The 19,356-nt window shown below is 39.8% G+C and overlaps 1 protein-coding gene across 8 annotated transcripts in view; it reads left to right on the top strand.

The window, feature by feature from the left end:
- LOC112146690 (thyroid hormone receptor alpha) overlaps window positions 1-19,356 on the top strand; it is a 63,936-nt gene that overhangs the window by 6,737 nt on the left and 37,843 nt on the right. For 6 of the 8 annotated variants that reach the window (XM_024272645.2, XM_024272642.2, XM_024272644.2 and 3 more), the window contains one exon: window positions 15,566-15,776. In XM_024272645.2, coding sequence (XP_024128413.1) covers window positions 15,721-15,776 — 56 coding nt within the window. In that variant the 5' untranslated portion in view covers window positions 15,566-15,720. Of the gene's footprint in view, window positions 1-15,565; window positions 15,777-19,356 lie in introns of those variants that run through there. The other 2 variants (XM_024272651.2, XM_024272653.2) reach the window with 2 other exon arrangements.

Raw genomic sequence — 19,356 nt, 5'->3', positions numbered from 1 at the left:
AAAACACGACGAGATGCATTTCTGCGTTTCTGTCCCTGCTCTCGCTCTTTTCCTCAAACGAGATTTCAGCATCTTCAGGCTCCAAGCAGCAGAAGTGTAGCTGCAGATGAAGCCGTGAAGCTGTTAGATCTCTCCTGCCGCCCGCGTGTTGTGCTCAGGACCGACACACAGAGAGGCGCATCTATTTCGAAAAAAGTGTTTCCAAAACAGTTTTGCGAAAAATGTCTGTTTCGATACGCCCCAAATACCACCTACTGTAAGCGCATAAACTTTTTTTCGAAGTTGTGGTGTTTCCATTAGGAGGATTTATTATCAAAATTCCAATTTTCCACAGTCAACTACTGTTCTGACAAGCTCATAACCGTGTCCAAGAGCGCAGGTATGCGGGGACGTGTGGATGGAATTGTTTTTAAAACGATCACGTGTGGACGCAACACTTTTTTCTAAAACGGAGGTCAGCAGATATGCGTTTGTAGAAATACCCGCCTACGTGTGGACATGGCCTTAATCTTCCATAGTAACTTTAAAAAAAAATGGACTTTAGCTAATATTTTAGCAACATGCTAATTTGTTATCTACTGGGGTTTTTTAAGCTAATTTGGAGTTTACCAAATAGTTTAGCAAAATGGCAAAGTTTTTGGCTTATTTAGTTTACTGAGAAATTTTAGGCTTTTTTGGAGTTTAACTAGTATTTAAGTAATGTTCTACCTTTTTCTGCTAAGATTTTTTGGGCTAATTTTGAGTTCAGCTCATGCTTAAGCAACCCACTACATATTCACCCATCCATCCATCTTCTTGACCGCTTCTTCCCTTTTGGGGTCGCGGGGGTGCCGGGGCCTATCCCGGCTACTGAAGGGCGAAGGCGGGGTTCACCCTGGACAGGTCGCCAATCTGTCTCAGGGCCTCAATCACACACATTCACTCACACAGTCACACCTAGGGGCAATTTAGAGTCACCAATTAACCTATGAAGCATGTTTTTGGATGGTGGGAGGAAGCCGGAGTCCCCGGTGAAAACCCACGCATGCACGGGGAGAACATGCAAACTCCACACAGAAAGGTCCCAGCCGGGAGTCGAACCGGGGCCTTCTCGCTGTGAGGCGAGAGCGCTAACCACTGCAGCCCCCCACTACATATTTTTTTGCAAAATTGGCATGTTTTAGGGATTTTTAAGCAATTTTTAGTACCAATTTTTCAGAAATTTAGGTCAACTTCAGCGCTATTTCTTTTTTTTTCCCCCAGATTTTTTTTTTGTATACAAAAAGAAAACAAAACATACATACGCACATATACAAACACAGCAATGCACCAAAAAAACGAGTTATAAACTGGCCAATCAGAGGCCTCATTAAAAGTAGGGGATGTGATGTGGAACATTCAAAATATTTGATTTACAGACTCTTCCGAGCAGGACGAGTGGAACGGGTGTGGTCGTCCAACAAGCTCATCTGATTGGAGAATAGTTGTCATAGAAACAATGGCTCAGACTGACTTGGTTCAATCACTGCTTACTGTCAATTTCCGGCTCCAAGATGGCGACTTTATTGAGTTGGAATTAGAAATCATAAAGTCATTTGCTATGGTTGACATCGGATTCACTGTCCAGTTCTCTTGTACAGTCAATCCGAGAATCAAATAGTTTTGTAAAATAAAGCTTTTTTTAGAATCAGATTATAAATGTAACGGAGAACAATGGAAGTTGTTTTTCTTCTCTATGAGATTTTTTTTTTTCATATCTGTAAATTTTTTTTTTTAAACACAAGTTAGACAAACATTAAAAAACATGCCACATAGTGGTCCATAAATCATCAAAATGTAATTACTCAAAAGGTAACAAATGTGTTTTATAAATATTCATTCTCACCCCATCTAGTGGGAGAAAATATATTTTATTCATGTTTTGAACATCCTGCCTCAACCATTCTACCGTCTCAAAGTGCAGTAGAAGAGATTTATGCAGCAGCTTGGACAGATGTGCTTGATATTACAGATGGGGATCATATCTACTGCCTGACCGTGATGGATTCTTTCTGCCAACCTGGCTCAGTCTCATTTTGCGTGCTACATTTTCATCCAGACACACCTGCTGTGATGAAGCTGGTTTAGGTCTGTTTAACACCACAGCTGCAGGATGGGACTGAAGGTTTCACTATTTTCCCAGTAAAACTCTGTCATCTTAAAGGCTCTTTCACATAACATGACTCTGGCTGAAGCAGGTGAATAGATGCAAGCCAAGTTGATGTAGTCTGAACTAAGGCACTGACGCACATGCAGGTTAGTCGCTACAAAGACACCCGTAGGCATCTATGTGCAAAGGCACACACAGTTCTTACTAGGTAGAGAAAGTGCAGACATTCATAGTAAATGAGTGCAGGGACAGCATTAAACACAGACGATGGCTGTAAAAAGACGAGCAAAAGTGGATCAAGGGTTGAGAGGAGGAGTCTGTAAAACCAGGGCATAAAGCAGAGAAAGAGCAGCGGAAAAGATGGGACATTCTCTTAAAATTAGGCATGCTTTTTATCAGGGCTGCCACGATTAGTCGACTAAACAACTATTAAAATAGTCAACAATTAATTTAGTAATTGATTAGTCGTTACTTTATATTATATGGAGTCAGAGTGTAGTAAAGTTGAAGTTATAATGGCATTCTGGTAGCTTTATGGAGTATTTTGGCATTTATTAAGGTTTTAAGCTAATATCTCGGCTGAATCCTAGCTATTTTGGCTAATTTAGGCTTTTTTCAGTTTTTTAGGCTAATTTGAAGTTTAATTAGTATTTCATCTACATGCTAGCTGTTTTGTTAACTTAGACTTTTTTTCAGTTTTTTAGACTAATTTGGCATTTAAAAAATATTTTAGCTGGCTATCAGCTTCAGCGTTTTCAGCTATTAGTTTCAGCATTTTTAGCTATCAATTTCAGCATCTTCAGCTAAATTCAGCTTCCAGCATTCACACTAGCATTATCACAGGTAATGCTATGAATCTAGTTTTTAATTAGTTTAAAGCTATGATGGTTAAGATCTGTGCTTAACACCCAATTTGCACATGACCTGATGAGTCAACTAATAGGAATAAATAATCGATGATTAGTCAAATATTAAAATAATCTTTTTTGGCAGCACTAATTTTTATATTTGTGTCAGACACTTGACCAATAACATTCTTATGTGGTGAAAACATTTGTAGAAGATGACAACATTTTAAGGCTGGGTATCCCCAATAATTTTCAGAACAAATTCCATTAGATTCTGTTTATTTTCAATGCTTTTGATCCTCTCAATTCCATCCATCCATCTTCTTAACCGCTTTGTCCCTTTTGGGGTCGCGGGGGTGCCGGAGCCTATCCCGGCTACTGAAGGGCGAAGGCGGGGTACACCCTGGACAGGTCACCAATCTGTCACAGGGCCTCAATCACACACACATTCACTCTCACATCCACACCTAGGGGCAATTTAGAGTCACCAATTAACCTATGAAGCATGTTTTTGGACGGTGGGAGGAAGCCGGAGTCCCCGGTGAAAACCCACGCATGCACGGGGAGAACATGCAAACTCCACACAGAAAGGTCCCAGCCGGGATTTGAACCGGGGCCTTCTCGCTGTGAGGCAAGAGCGCTAACCACTGCGCCACCGTGCAGCCCTCCTCTCAATTCCATTCAATTAAATTAAACGTTGAGTTTACACCTTTTAACACATTTGTTTAGAAACACATTAAAAATCTATTTATTTTTTGAAGGTATTCTTGTTAATCTGATACCTGCGGCTCCAGAGCCACATCTGGCTCTTCTACCCCTCCATTGTGGCTCTCTGGTTAAATAAAAATACAAACTGTTGGTTTAAAAAAAGTAACTGTAAAGTACAGTTTAAAAAAAAGTCAAAAAACTTAAAACTTTGCCATTGCAGTAGCCATAGTGGTTCCATAATTAAGAACTAAACATGTTGACAAATTTCAATGTTTTAAGTGTGCCTTATGGTTAAAAAAAATACAGTTAATTAGCTCTGTTTTCATTTTAGAAAGTTCGATTTATGAAGGGGCTGCACGGTGGCGCAGTGGTTAGCGCTCTCGCCTCACAGCGAGAAGGCCCCGGTTCGAATCCCGGCTGGGACCTTTCTGTGTGGAGTTTGCATGTTCTCCCCGTGCATGCGTGGGTTTTCACCGGGGACTCCAGCTTCCTCCCACCGTCCAAAAACATGCTTCATAGGTTGATTGGTGACTCTAAATTGCCCCTAGGTGTGAATGTGAGAGTGAATGTGTGTGATTGAGGCCCTGAGACAGACTGGAGACCTGTCCAGGGTGTACCCCGCCTTCACGCATCAGTGGCCGGGTTAGGCTCCGGCACCCTCGCGACCCCGAAAGGGACAAAGCGGTTAAGAAGATGAATGGATGGATGGATAGATTTATGAATTTCTGGTTAAGAAGGTCAGGAGGTCAGTCATGTATTTTGGTGCTAAACCATTCAAAGCTTTATAAACCAGTAACAGAACTTTAAAGTCTATCCTCTGACAGACAGGTAACCAGTGTAAAGACCTCAGAACTGGACTGATGTGGTCTACTTTCTTGGTCCTTGAGAGAATAGGAAGAGGAAAAGCAGTGTGAATCTTGCTCCAGGCTTTCTGTTGTCACAGCTTTGTTCCTTTGACTGTCTGTCTGGGTGTCATTTTAATCTGACCAGGCTCAAACCGCAATGATTCATTTCTCTATCAGGATCTTTTTTATAACAGTGTTTAAATTGAACGCCACTCACATTCCACTCCCAAATCTGAATCCCTGATTAGTCACAGTGTTGTGTCGCTGCGATTAAACGTGAAAGTGTTCAACCTGGTTGAACATTCAGCCCGTGCTCTGTGAGCGGCTCATTTGTACGCAGAGCTCACAACCCAACTTAAAATCTTTCATAGCAACGTGCAATCTCGCAATTCTGCTGTGCGCGTTTGCTTTGACTTTTCATTGAAAGTGGCTGCTTGAATGTGAGTCGACGGTTTGGAAGTACCTTTAGATCACGTCTTGACATTGACTTACCATTGAAACTGACGCCTCTGCCGCGCTGGCTGCATCCAGTGTGAATGCAGCATTAGATCCACAGGATAACAAAGGTCGTTCTTGGTCCTCAACACGGTCAGTGAATGAACAAACTCCATTTAAATATTATCTCCGGAAATATGATTTATGGGGAAAAAAAAGCATCTTGAAAGGTCCGAAAATCCACTCCTGAACAGGAGTTGCTTCAAATGTTATGATTGAGATCGCTACATTTAAATTCAGGCTTTTGGTGGAAAATGTAGAAAAATCTGATCAACTACAGTAATGCTTGTAAATGTGATTAACTATTTACCATCCCTGCTTTGAAGGTTTAAAAAAACCTAATCACTATGAAGATCACATATATATTCCTTTTGTTTCAATCCTTAGAATAATCATTTGAGAAAAGGTTAAAGACCGAAGCAGCTTCCAACAGTAACTTGGGTTTTAATTTGTGAACGTATGTTTGACCTTCTCTTAGTCCTGCAGCCTGCAGTGTACCCGACTCTTCTCTCCTAATTGAATGAAAGGTTGATTTAGAACTTTATGTTTGCTAAGAACTGAAACAGTTCCTGTGGAAAAGAGTTAATGTTATTGAATTTATGAGAAAATGTGACCTGAAATAAAACAGAAAGCCAGAAACAGACCCTGGAAGAGTCTGTCACTTAGAAATGTTTAGTTCTGTGCAGGATCAGTCCTCAGTAGAGTGAAAAGAGAGAGGCTTTAAACCCAGGAGTAATCCAATTCTGTGTTTAGGGATTAGAGAAACTCCAGAAACACATTGTTGTTCAAGTTTTTTCACCCTTTAATACCAAAGATGCATAAAACATGCACTTTGAGGTATTGTAACTCTTCAACCATTCATGCAATCAATGTGGGATCAGGAGTCCGCAAGGCTGCTTTCCTTTGCTTCAGAATCCGATGGAATAAATGTACATTATGTAAATGGTTGAAGAGCTGCAGTAAAGAGTGGAGCTGAAGCTCCAGTGTTAAAGACCCACTCCGCATCCAGTGCTCTTTTAATTATGATTATACTGTTTTTAGCTAAACAAAAAATGTCCTTTTCTAGGATATAGTTTCTGCAGAACTGCAATAGTTCATCAGAAATTCATCTCTGAGTTGTGGGCGGGACTATCAGTGCAGAGGAACCCGCTCTCCCTTCCCCTCCCCGTTACTGTTTATGTACGTTCCTGCTAGCTTACAGTCCCTCACTCCTCCTACAATTGTGACTTCAACATTACTGCTATGCAACATAAACAAGCTACATGTTTTTTTTCTTCATGACCAATTTCCAAAAGAGTTTTTATGCATTTTTCGTCTAAAAACCAACTGTCCCTGCAGCTTTTCCAGCTGCTGACACTAAGTCCAACATTTTTTTCCTTAAAACTTGATGTAAAAATAAAGGAACAAAGCAGATGTTTGCGGTGCATAAAGGCTTAGAGTTTTGATCTCCATGTTGCCTTTTGTCGCTGGTGGGAAAGTGATCTAATGTGCTCTGATGCTCTGATGCCATCTGCTGTCATACATGGATGGTTGAGCTGCAGAGACGGTTCAGTGAAAAAGGCTGGCTTAATAACAGTTATATAACAGACAATGCTTTGTAGTCATAATAGTCAGCTGTTGGAAAAAAGATGTAAAAAATAGTGTGCTGGAGATGATGTGGGAAAATGGGGGATTATGCACACATTCTTTTGACTGTCCTTTAATTAGTGGCTATTGTAAAAATATTAAGGATGAAATTGAGAGAATTGTAAAACGAGAGTTCCTTTCAAGGTTTTATTTACTACCTCCTGGTTTCATGCTGATTTAGCATATATCTTGCATATATTATTATTGGTTGGCATGAAAGCTGTAACTACCAATTGGAAAAATGCTACATCCCCATCTGTAAATGAATGGAACAGGGAGTAAAGCAGGTTTACACGATGGAAAAAAATGACAGCATCTTTACAATTAAAAATGGATGTTTATGATTGAAGATGACACATGGTTAAACTCTATTTGGGGTTGTGACTCGCTTTGTGTTTTTCTTAAATGTAATTTAATTCAGTTATTTATTTTCTTCAAATATCATTTGCCCTGATCTGTCTTAATAGTGTTGTCTTGTGACATACTTTAATCCAGAGTTTTTCAACCAGTGTGCCTTGAGACGCGTTCAGATGTGCTGTGAGAAATTGATTTTTTTACTGATCTAAAAACATTTTCTATCACCAGGAGATACGCTGTTTTCATCCAAACAGGCTCTGATAAAACACTGAATAGTTAGGAATATGAAAGACCATAAAATACTTTTTTATTTGTGTTTATTTGATTCCAATAAACAGTTTTAGATAAGAATGACAGTCCCACGATCTAGCCACAGCTAGCTGTTTTTTGGAAAAGTTCCGCCCCTCCAACTGTCTCCACCAATCGTTTTTGGAGGCTTAATCATGTCATCAGTCTGACCAATCAAAAGTTTTTAACATCCTCACTTTTTTTTGTTGCGACTTGGCTCATAAAGTCTCACAGTTCCAACAAAAATAACAGCTAAAGTTCGTTTTTAGCGGTGTAGCGTCCCGTGGGATCCGGTGTCAGACCGTGGAAAAAGTCAACAAAATAATGAAGCTCAGAGGCGTGAGTTTGTCCAGAATCCGCGTCAGTTTTTGCACTTCATCTCCCATAATGCATTGGGTTAAAGTGACAGCACTTCTGCACTATGGTACTAAAATAAAACGATTTATTCTCCCCAAAATAAATCAAACATTTTTTGTTAAAGGTACATTTTGTATTGGGACAAAATAAAAAATAAAACTTCTAAATAATCACTTTGCATAAACATAAATATAATGTTTTTTTGTGTGTAAAAAAAAAAAAACAAAAATGTTGTGATAATTTAATTGTTCAAAAATTACACAAACATTTAAATAAATGTAAAGAATATGTAATTGTTTTTTTTGGTCACATAAAATTGCATATTGATAAATTTGTTGATAAATTAATAAAGAGGAAACCAACTACTTGAGCAAATTTTCAACTTTTTAAGTTGAAAATTATTGTTGAAAACAATCACAACTTTTGTTACGTTTTGGAAAAACAGCCACAACTTCCAGCTTTTCTGCCTGAATTATTACAAAAAAATTGTGGAGCGACTGTACCTCATGCAGACTATGGAGTTTCTCCTGTTTTACATATTTGGATGAGCTAATAAAGCTAATATTTCAGCTACATGTTAGCTGTTTTTGCTAATTTAAGATTTTTTTAGGCTAATTTGGCATTTAGCTAATATTTTTAGCTGGCTATCAGCTTAGCATTTTCAGCTATTAGCTTCAGCCATTTCAACGTGTTTCTTCAGCTATTAGCACTAGCATTTTCAGCAGCCCCATTCAGCTTACAGCATTCACACTAGTATTATTGCAGGCCAGGTAATGCTATCTATCTAGTTTTTCAAATGTTTTGGTATTATTATTATTATCTATGAAAATTACGAAAATGAATTCCTTTAAATTTGGCTTAGTGTGGGTTTCTGGAAAGCTGTAAATATTAACGTTTAGGATGTGATTGTTCTACTTTGTCTGTTAGCCCCATATCAGAGAGGAAAACAGTTATGTGGCCCTCACAAGGAAAGGTTTGGGCACCCCTGCATAACAAAACACTAACACATTTTTGCAAAATGCAGACTCGGATATTTAGATGGTATTTGTAGTAACTGTAGTAATCTTGTGTAATTCATCAGCACAGCAAAACAGAGGTTTGAGCAGAAATGGTCTGAGCTGCTGATTTTGGTTTCTCTTTTTTTATGTCTGGATTTGGTAAAATTAGTTGTTTTAAAATAATTTAAAAAATAGTTTTCTTCTATTCTTAAAAGAAAATAAATGTAAGTATATAAAATTAATTTTACAAAACTTTCCTTTAAAATGAACATTAAGTTAGTTGTGTTTGGACTGATGGGGGTGCTCTGTCTGTTAGTGGGTTCATATAAACAAAAACAATTAGTATGGGTACAAATCGTTCTCATAATCGCAGCTATACTTGTAAAGACAATTCATTTTTTTTCCTATGTTGCATCATGATTGAAACCTATTAACAGTAATGTTTGGAATCATTGATGTGATTCAGTTTGCTTCCACATTTCTCTCCACCACAAATGAAGTTAGATCTGTACATGTAACACCGTCAACAGATCTTCCATTGTTCTAGCTGACCGTAAACAAAGCAGCAGAAGCGCAGAAATGCTCGGCAGTAACGGTCGTCTTGGCTCTCTGCCGGTTTTTCAGGGAGCTGTCGTTGTGATCTCAGTTGCACTTGTTATGAGGATGACCTCTGAAGACCTGGACTCTGCAGCATGGAGGTCATCTGAGGACAGTTCACGTCCACTGGCTCTGAGTGGGCACCAGCGCCCTCCTGTGGTGGTGCAAAATCTTTAGTTGCACATCGGATGAGAGCAGACAGCAGGGCTTTATTGCTCCAGTCAGCTGTTTTTATGCCTTTATGCGAGATTAAGACAGATTAGTAATTGGATAATCTGCTATAAAGCCTTTTTTTGGTCACTTGTGCAAATTAAAGCATTCAAAACCAACAAGTTGAAAATGTATTTTGTAAATCATGACATGAGCTGGGTTTTGCTGCCTAAATATTACAATGATTTGAGTTCAGTTTAAGATCGCAGTAGCTTTCAGTTTGTGGCTGTGATGCAGAGGCAGAGCCGTTTATCTCTGACTCAGTTCCTACTTGTCAAAGTGTCCTCGGGCAAGATACTAAAGCCATTGTCCAGGTTGGCACCTTATGGCGGCGCCACCATCAGTGTGAATGAATGAATGGGACGGTGACTGTAAAGCCCTTTGGGCCTTCATCAAGCCATTAAAACACAATATAAGTAAACAGGATTCATCTTTTAAATGTTTTTTGAAAACCAATTAATTTGGGTAGTGAAAAATTCATTTTTATGACTAGATTTTAAGTGAACAAAAGCAGAACTGTCATTAATAATAAAAAAAAAAGGGCCGGGAATCGATTTAAAAAAGTTAACTAATAAATCCGAACCTGGAATAAAATATTTGCATTTAATTGTGATTATTTTATTTACTTTTTCAGTTACAGTATTTACCAACCTCTTATTATCTGCAAATGAACACAATAGGAAATCGATTGTAGACAGATTGTAAAAGTGAACTATACACACAATATTTTTTGAATTGAAGTTCATTTATTATTAATTAATCCATTTTTAAACACAGCCCTAATCAGTTGATAGAAAACATTCTTTTAACACGTGTTTGGACATCTGAGTTTAACCCTTTAACATCAAAGCTCCAGTGTTTCTGTTCTTTGATTTACTGTAATTTTTTTAATTGTTGACATGATGATTCCAGCAGATTTTGAAGGAGAAAAGCGGCTCAACGTGCTGCTTTTCTCCTTCAGAATCTATCATAATTATCATGTTAACATTTGAAAAGTTGCAGTACTAGTGCTTCCACAAATGGTTATTTTAATACTCAACTAATCAACGATTATTTATCCTGATTAGTCATCTAATCAGGTCATGCGCAAACTGGAAGTAAAGGAGACATTGTAACCATCATTAGCTTTAAACTAGCTAAAAACTAAATGTATAGAATTACCTGCGATAATGCTAGTGTGAATGCTGTAAGATGAATTTGGACACTTAAGATGCTAGTGATGATAGCTGAAATCACTGAAGCTAATAACTGAAAACGCTGAAGCTGATAGCGAGCTAAAATATTAGCTAAATTCCAAAACGGCCTAAAAAACAACAAAAGCCTAAATTAGCCAAAACAGCTAATATCCAGCTGAAACATTAGCTAAACTCCAAAAGACAAAAAATCAAAAAGAAGTATAAATTAGCCAAAATAGCTAGCATACAGCTGAAATATTAGCTAAACTCGAAATTAGCCTAAAATAGCTAGCGTGCAGCTGAAAAATTTGCTGAACTCTGAAATAGCCTAAAAATCCTAATTAAATGCCAAAATAGCACAAAAAGCTAGCATAATGACATTATAACTTTCAACATTACTGCACTCTGGCTCCATATGTAAAGTAACAACTAATCAACTAATAAATTAGTCGTCGACTATTTTAATAGTTGATTATTTGTTGACTAATTGTGGGATTCCTATAGAGTGCGTTAAAGATGTTGTGTTTAAGCATCACCGGCGACGCCTCAGGTGTTAAAGGGTTAAGACGCTTTCTGAACACAACAGTCGCAGCTTCTTTTTTTTCCTTCATCTGATTCATTATAATGTTATTTGAGCTTTAAATGGAGAAAAAACAGGGAAAAGAAAACAAATGAGCAGAAAATGGTTGAAATTCCTTTCAGGGCATTTCTAAGTAGCTTACAGAAAATAAGATTTAGCTGGATGCGGTTTCCTTTAATAGAGGCAGGGCAGCAGCAAAAACACAAAGGTCTCATTGTGAACGCACGGGACCCTCTTCTCTTTCCATGCAAGAGACAATGCATGGGTCGAGACAGTCAGCTGTGGTTAAAGGTTACTCTGACATTACAGTCCTTGAATTCAGTTATTTTCTTGGTTGACTCAGAGGTCTGCATTTGTAAACACGTCTACGACTGAACCTTTGCTCATGCAGCTCTGCTGTGAACGTACCTGTTCTCTGTGGAGCTCCCTCTGTCACTCTGAGGTGTGGGAAATGAAGGATGCCTTCTGAAGGCTGATTTGTGTGAATGAGCACTTCTCAAATTCAAATTCAGTGATAAGTACTGTGTGTCTGAGCCCTGCTGTGGGTAAAACCACTATTTGAACTCTCCGTCATGATGGCAGAAAGAACACGTAGCATCATTCTATCATTAACTGCCTTCTGGCACTGGACGTTGGTTTCCTAAACTAGTTTGTGGAACTAATTGTGTTTGTTTGCTGACATTATCTGTGAACCACAAAGAGTTTACATGAAAATGTGATTAAGGGCCGCAGAAATTCACAGTGTTAGTACTTGGGAAGTTATTTGAGTTTTTATTGTAAGCAGTTGTCAGTTCTGCTTTACAGGTTAGTTGTACCAGTTTGAATAGTTTTTTTCCTCCAAACATCATTCAAAATGGTGGATCTTAGTAAAGCTTTAGTCACAGGCTGTCTGTCTGCAGGTGAGAAATGGCACACTGGTCATTCATTTTCTAAACCTGTTTTGTCCCTTTCGGGGTCAGGGGGCTGCCGGAGCCTGACGCCCGGCTCACACTGGATGCGGAAGCGCCATAAAGAGGCGCAGAAGAGAAGCCACTTCCATTCGTCGCCCTTGTTAACGTATGGTGTGGTTCACACCAGGCGCGGAGCTCCGCGATCCTCCGTGGAAGTCTCGCGCCGTGCAACAAACTGTTACGGTGTCTGGTCTATTTCGTGCACGAGCCGCGTCAATTCTGGCAGGAAGTTACACAAGATAAATGAGAAAATCTGTTATATTTTCAAAATGGAACCAAATTTTAAAAAATAAAACACCACGATTTACAAATGTGATTATGTTTTTGTGTCCAAACAGACTGTAGAGATAAAAATAAATATACAATCACAACACACTCACAAAAACAAACAGACAGACAGACACACACAATGTAGTGGGCCGACTCCGGAGCAGGGCGTGGGGCTGAGTTTTTTGTGTTAAAAAAACAAAAAAAAGAGAGGCAGAGAGCAGTTCTTCTTAGTAGAAACATGAGGTCATATTTTTAGGTTATTATTATACCCAGGATGGCAAAAACAAAAAAAGTTCTAGTCGACCGTCGGGAAAAATGCGCGTCTGGAGTGAGTTGCAGGAGAGAGCAGATGCCGTGCACACTCCGCTTTGCGGCGCTTCCACGTCTAGTGTGAACCAGGTGAAACTCGGCTACTCATACACATTAGGCTGAGTGCGACAAGTTGTAGTGAGCCCTTACAAAACATTTATAGATTAGTAATTGGGAGGTAAATGAGATTCAGGCGTTCCGAACAAATATTTCATGTTGATGTGATATGTATCGTTATACGTATCACCTGGAAAATACTCGGTCAGTAAGGGACCAGTACACAAACACTACAAACAACTAGAGTTTCCGTAAGGACACTGTACAACAGCATCACCCGTACTTCAGAAGTGTGTGTAGCTTCTGTTTGCCTTACAAATAGTTTACAAAACATTTAACGCACACAATGACCAGTTCAGTGGCCTTGTGGTAGAGTGTCCACCTCAAGACTGAAATGTCGTGAGTTCAAATCCAGGCTGAGACATACCAAATAATAAGACCCAGTGGCTCGCTGCTTGACACTCAGCATTAAGGGGTTGGATTGGGTAGTTAAACAACTAAACAGTTACAGAGCGCGGCTGTGTCTGCAGCTCACTGCTCCCCCAAGGGATGGAGCAAATACGGAGAACAAGTTTCACACACCTATCTGCTTTACAACCTTGATGTAGCAGCATGAGCCTCAAGGGAACTGCAAGACACACCTGTGTTCCCTTTAGTATGAAGTCACTACTCTCTGCAACCAGCCCCAGCCAACTCAAAAACCTGCAGCACCTGTACTGCATATGACTAAGGCATAATCAGTTGGTTCTAAAACTGGATCCTTATCAGTGATCCTCTAATAAGAAAGCAGGCCTGCATGTGAATGGCAGTCTCAGGTGCTGATACTCCGAGATCATGCTTGTATTTTTGCTTCTATTCAAGCTAAGTCTGATGCCAACATCATATGGTTAATGTGAAATATGTCGAAGCAATATTTGTTCCAGGCCATAGAATCTTCTTGTAATTTAATGAACAAATTAATTGTAGATCTGTGGAAAACAACTAAGAAAATGTATTCCCTGTTTAGATTTAAATCTTTTTGCTCTCAGGTTTAGTGCTGCCACAAACGATTATTATAATAGTCGACTAATTTATTCCGATTAGTCAACTTATCTGGTCATGTGCGAACTGGATGTAAAGCACACATCTTAACCATCATTAGCTTTAAACTAACTAAAAACTAGATAAATAGCATTACCTGTGAAAATGCCAAAATAGTCCATATAACTAGCCGAATGCCTGTATAACTTTCAACTTTACTTCACTCTGACTCCGTATAATATAAAGTAACTACTAATCAACTATAAATTAGTCGTCAGTTATTTTAATTGTCGATTATTTGGTGATTAGTCGATTAATCGTGGCAGCCCTGATCAGGTTTTGAATCTGGTTGGAGTTTTACAGAAACCTTTATTTTTCTCAATTACTGAAAATTAGGGCTGTCAGATTTGTCGCGTTAAAAACGCATTAATCTGACATGTGCTTGACGCCGACAATTTTTTTGACGCATTAATCGCGGACTTTCTCATACGTACCTTTCCACACCGCGCGCGCGGGCGTCCCGCCCTCTAACTCACCGGCTGCTCTCACACTAGATCACAGGCGGGTCTCTAAAAAAAAGCTGCGAGCTAAAACCAGCCGGCGCTAGGACCTGGAGAGCTCCTGCACCCTAACCCGGCTCCGGTTCGCGTCCAGTACCACGTCTGGTGGTACCAGCTCGCGTCCGCCGCCGAGAGCTGCGCACCCCCGACGTTCCAAACAGCAAGCTCACCGGGGGACGTTTTAAATGTTCTGGAGGTTTAAGCGTGATCCAACCCCAGCATAGCGGTCTGTCTGCCGGCATATTCATGATGAGCTCCGCTGGACACGTCGCTGCATCGAGCTGCAGCCAGAGAACGCGGCGGCAGTAACAGACTGTCAAACTATCCACAGAGTATCCCGCTTTTCTCAGTCTTTAATGTTTTAAAAAACAAAAGTTCATTGGAAATGATAAATCTCTATTTCATTTATTACTGTAGTTCAGCAGAGGAGGAAAAGATTTGGTCCTGACAAAAAATGAACATGAAAGTGTTATGGAAATGTTATTTTTGATGTTTTTTATTTTATTTTACTGAACGTTGATTGAAGTTTTGAATTTAAAATGCCCTTCACTTGCACTTGGGCTTTTGTTAGGCATTTTATGTTACAGCCTTTTATTGTTAAGAAAGTTTATCTCAATACAATGTTACAAAATAAAGTATTTCTGATGAAAACTATTAATTTTACCATTCTTGTTTTCATAATTAATGTAGAACTACTAAATTCCACAAACCACACATTTTTTTTCCTTAAAAAAAGGCCAAATGTAAATTTGCGATTAATCGCGAGTTAACTCTGGACAAAATGCGATTAATCGCGATTAAGAATTTTAATCGCCTGACAGCTCTAATGAAAATGTAACTCCTCAACTTCAAACTTCAACATTTCAAATTGTTACTAAGTATATGTCATTAATATTTTTAATGAATACATTATATAAATATTTCCATTTCTCTCCCTTTTATAGCTATTTTTGTACCTTTTAGCTTGTATTTTGGCTCCTGCTTTTACCAAAAAATTATATTTTATAGTTTATGCAGCATTTGACCAAAGACAACCTCAAATTGTTGTATTTATTTAAAAAACAATGTGCTTCTAGCCAGTAGTATTATTGTGACTTGTTCTGTTTGGCCAATAACATGAGCAAGAAACTATGAGGTCAGCTTGTGATTTGGTCACTGAAGTCTCTGCTTGTCCTTTCTCCATGCAGCTCGCCGTCCTCGCCAACATGCTCCTTCCATTCAGGTCAAACACGCACCCTGATGATTGGCTGCTGAAGATGCTGCCAGCAGATGCTGAGCCGGCTGACGCACCAGGGACCGCCTTCTTGTCCTGAGACTGGCTGCTGGACAGGACTGAGGCTGAATGGAGCCAATGTTCAACAAGCAGGACAGCTACTCATCCGAGGGAGAGGAAAAAGGGTGAGAAGACAGACGTGTCATCTGCTTCTGTGTTTGTGCGTCCAACTTTGATGTGAGCATGAAGGGAGATCTGAAATGACACGTGAGTTAGGTGAGGCATGAAGGGATAGATGCACCATGGCTCTGAAGGACTATGAAATAAACATTAAAACGAAGGGATTGCATTTTGTTGGATTGCAAAAGTGACACACACAAGCTTATCCCTTGTTGAGAAAAATTGACGTTTTTGATGCGATGAGAAGAATCACCATTTTCATTACTTTGATATTTATTACCCCAAAATGAAAACAATAACAAAGATTGGCAGTGCGACATTGACCATGTCAGTAGGAGATGTTTCCACCGTTTGCTGCAATGACAGCTTGACAGTGACGTCTCCTGACCATCACTAGACTCATGATGTTGTTCTGAAGTGTTACTCTCTTCCACCAGTGATACATGCAGTTCTGCAGGTCACTTGGGGGGTCTGATCATCCAGTCTCTGCTTTAGCTGGTCCCAAATGTGTTCTATGTGGTTCAGGTCAGAGGTCACTGCTGGTCATACCATATGAGGCACTCCCACTTCCTGAAGTCCAGCTGTGACAATTCTGGTACCGTATGGTGGAGCATTATCATCCCTGAACAGACAGTTGAGGGTGTTCTGGTGGAACTGGTGATGATGATGGTTCTATGATGTCTCTGTAAGAACATGCAGGGACTGGGTCATCTAGTATAACCAAATCGGTTTGGGGCTGACTGGTGAGGTCAGTCTGTCCAGTATGGCGGCCGACACAGCTCACAAAAGCCGAAGCACGACGACGAAAGCTACAACACAACGGAAATGATTCGCAACGAAAATGAATAACTGACTTTTGTTTTGTTTTTAAGTTTAATTCAGTCTCAAGCTATTGGCACTGCTTAAAACTTTGAGCATTAACCCAAGAGGGGATAAATAAAAATAAAGCTGGGGGGATCTTTTTGTTATTCTTTAACTAACTATTGCATATTTTTTATTGTTGTCTTGATTTGAAATAAAAACATTATAGCCTAGCCATGGAGCTGGAGTACTGCGGCCACTGGAAGGTTCCATCCGGAGCTTTCCAAGGGTCCGGCTGAACTAGCATAAGCCGCCGCCCAGGATGCTGCCGGTCCCAGGGCTATGCTGGCCCGCTGGGGGCTCACAACCCGGAGAACAGACAGCCGCTGGCAGCTCTCTGTTCTCCGGGTTGCGATTGGAGCGGTCGCCATCATGGCTGGAGCTCTCTCTTTTTGGGCAGCCAACCACGGTGGACCAGCACAGTGACCTGTCAGCTGTCACCATGCTAGCTCGGTCAGACACTGGTCCGACATGACACCAGTCTGTGTATACAAATTGACTCATGGCACAGCTCATTAGCGTTAACCATAGTGCCATAGCATTAGCGTCTAACAACAGCGCTGTCTCCAAATCAACACATTTTATTTATCTGTCTGCTGCTGGTTGTAGTGAAGCAGCTTCATCCTCCAGTTCTGACATGGTTCAGTTTAAAACCGCCGCATGTTCTGCTGTTTTATCAGTCAAACTAGATGCTATAATACAGGTGAAGTGACCACGTGGGCCGGGTATTGTGTCTCCCTTCGTGTCTGTTTGTTAATGTTACGTGCAGTCAGAAGAAGGAGATGATAAAAGAAATTCAGCAAAAAGGGCTCATAAACATAACTAATTAGATGCAAACATTTACTCATCATGTGGGAACTAACCCTCTTACTTTTTTTTCCCAAAGAGGATATGCTGTTTTTCTGACCCTTCAAAATAAGTCTATCGCAAAAGAGTCATTTCCTATTAATAAAAGGTTATATCGTGATAAATATCAGTATCGTTTTTATCACCCAGCCCTACTCAGAAATGTAATTTTGAGCTTAATTTTCTAATGCCAGTACTCTATCATCAGAAACACGTCACATTAAAAGGTAACCCAACAGGGAAGTTGGTGGTTGACTCCACCTCAAACTTACGTGGTTTGACCAATCACAAAATTCAACTGTAACACCTCGATTCAACCTGTAGGGGCAGCACTCAGTTGGTTGTTGACTATATTTTTAAGAATGAAACACGTTTATTTTAATTTATCAAAAAATTGGCAACAGACAGCACTTTTAAAGCCCCATTTATAGAGGTCAACTGCCAAAAAGGTTGATTTAGGGTTTGGTTGCTCTTTAAAAACACCATTTTCATTGGAGTGGTTATTAGGAGAGCCCATTGTCATGGAAAACTGATTGCAGCTCCTCAATAATTAGTGGTAGACTCTTAGCTGTGTACGCTCCAGTGATCTTGCCTGTTGACATCAAAAAGTTTTGAAGTTATTTTACTCTGTCTGCTTTGAGTTCTTGGAAACATTTGAATTTTATTGAAATATACTTGATCCACTGCTTCTGGGGATTCATAAGTTATCTTAACTTCCGATCAAGACCGGGTTGTCTGGAAAGAGAAGTTTTCTGTACTTGTTCAGCTCTTCAGTTTAACCTTTTCAGGAATGGCAATGCATCTCTACACTTTGAACTCTGGGAGAGTATAGGATCCTCTACTAACTTGAAGAAACTCACTGAATCTTTGAACCAAGTAATTGAACAATTGGTTTGAGCTGCTTAAAGCTGGTGGTTTGTTAATAAGAAGACTATGAGTTTGGACTTCTCTGCATTGATGCCTATTTTCTGACCAGTTTCTCTTGTCTCTACTTTGGGCATTTGGTCACTTTTGTAGAGGGGGATGCAAGAAATTAGTATTTTTCCTTCTGTTTTCTTCAGGTGGCAAAAAGAAATCCTGTCTAATATTCTAAGAGGCATTTAAAAGCTTCTGGATAGGCAGCTTCAGCTTCTCCTTCAAATTAATACTATCGGGTTTGACTTCTAGCTTGACCTTTTCAGTTTCGAATTCACTCTGTCTTCCTGTAAATGTCAGCCGGCTTTGGCTGCCTCTGCTTTGGAGCTCCTGCTGCCTCGAAGCTTAGATCTTGAGAAGCTCCTCCTGGAAAAACACGGGCAATCAAGCTTCAGTCTATCACAAGCAAACTTTTCTGTCTCATTTGTTTAGTGAGTAATTTCTCACGAAAAAAAATGTCTTGGTTTGATTTTCTAAAACACTTGCCACATCTTTTTCAATGCTGTAACACCCCTCCAAAACTGCCTCTCCAATCAGCTTTTGATCTATTCTCATATTGTTCCCAGAAGTCTTTTAACTAAGATTACGTTGTTTTTTTGCCTAAATCAAAAACTTGTATTGTTTTCTAGGACATAGTTTCTGCAGAGTTCCTTAGTAATTCACCTCTGAGTTGTGGACAGGACTGTTGTCACAAAGCCTGTCCCAATTTCCCATCATCCCTTTGTTTACGTGCTTTCCTGCTAGCTTACAGCCTCTCACAACTCCAACCTAACGTTAGCGGTGCAACAAAAATGCTGAGTAATATTGAAGCTATTTAATTGTACAGTTACATCCAGATTCCAGCTCAGACGGGAAAAACAAAGACATTAATGGATCTGTTCGTCTGCAAGTGGATACATTAGTATTGAGCGGAGCAGGGAACTAGTTGGCCACCTAGTGCAGTGGTCCCCAACCACCGGGCCG

Source organism: Oryzias melastigma, linkage group LG8 (assembly GCF_002922805.2).
Source record: "Oryzias melastigma strain HK-1 linkage group LG8, ASM292280v2, whole genome shotgun sequence".
NCBI lineage: Eukaryota > Metazoa > Chordata > Actinopteri > Beloniformes > Adrianichthyidae > Oryzias > Oryzias melastigma.
The sequence above is the reverse complement of the archived record's forward strand: the minus strand, read 5'-3'. Positions and strand labels throughout refer to the sequence as shown.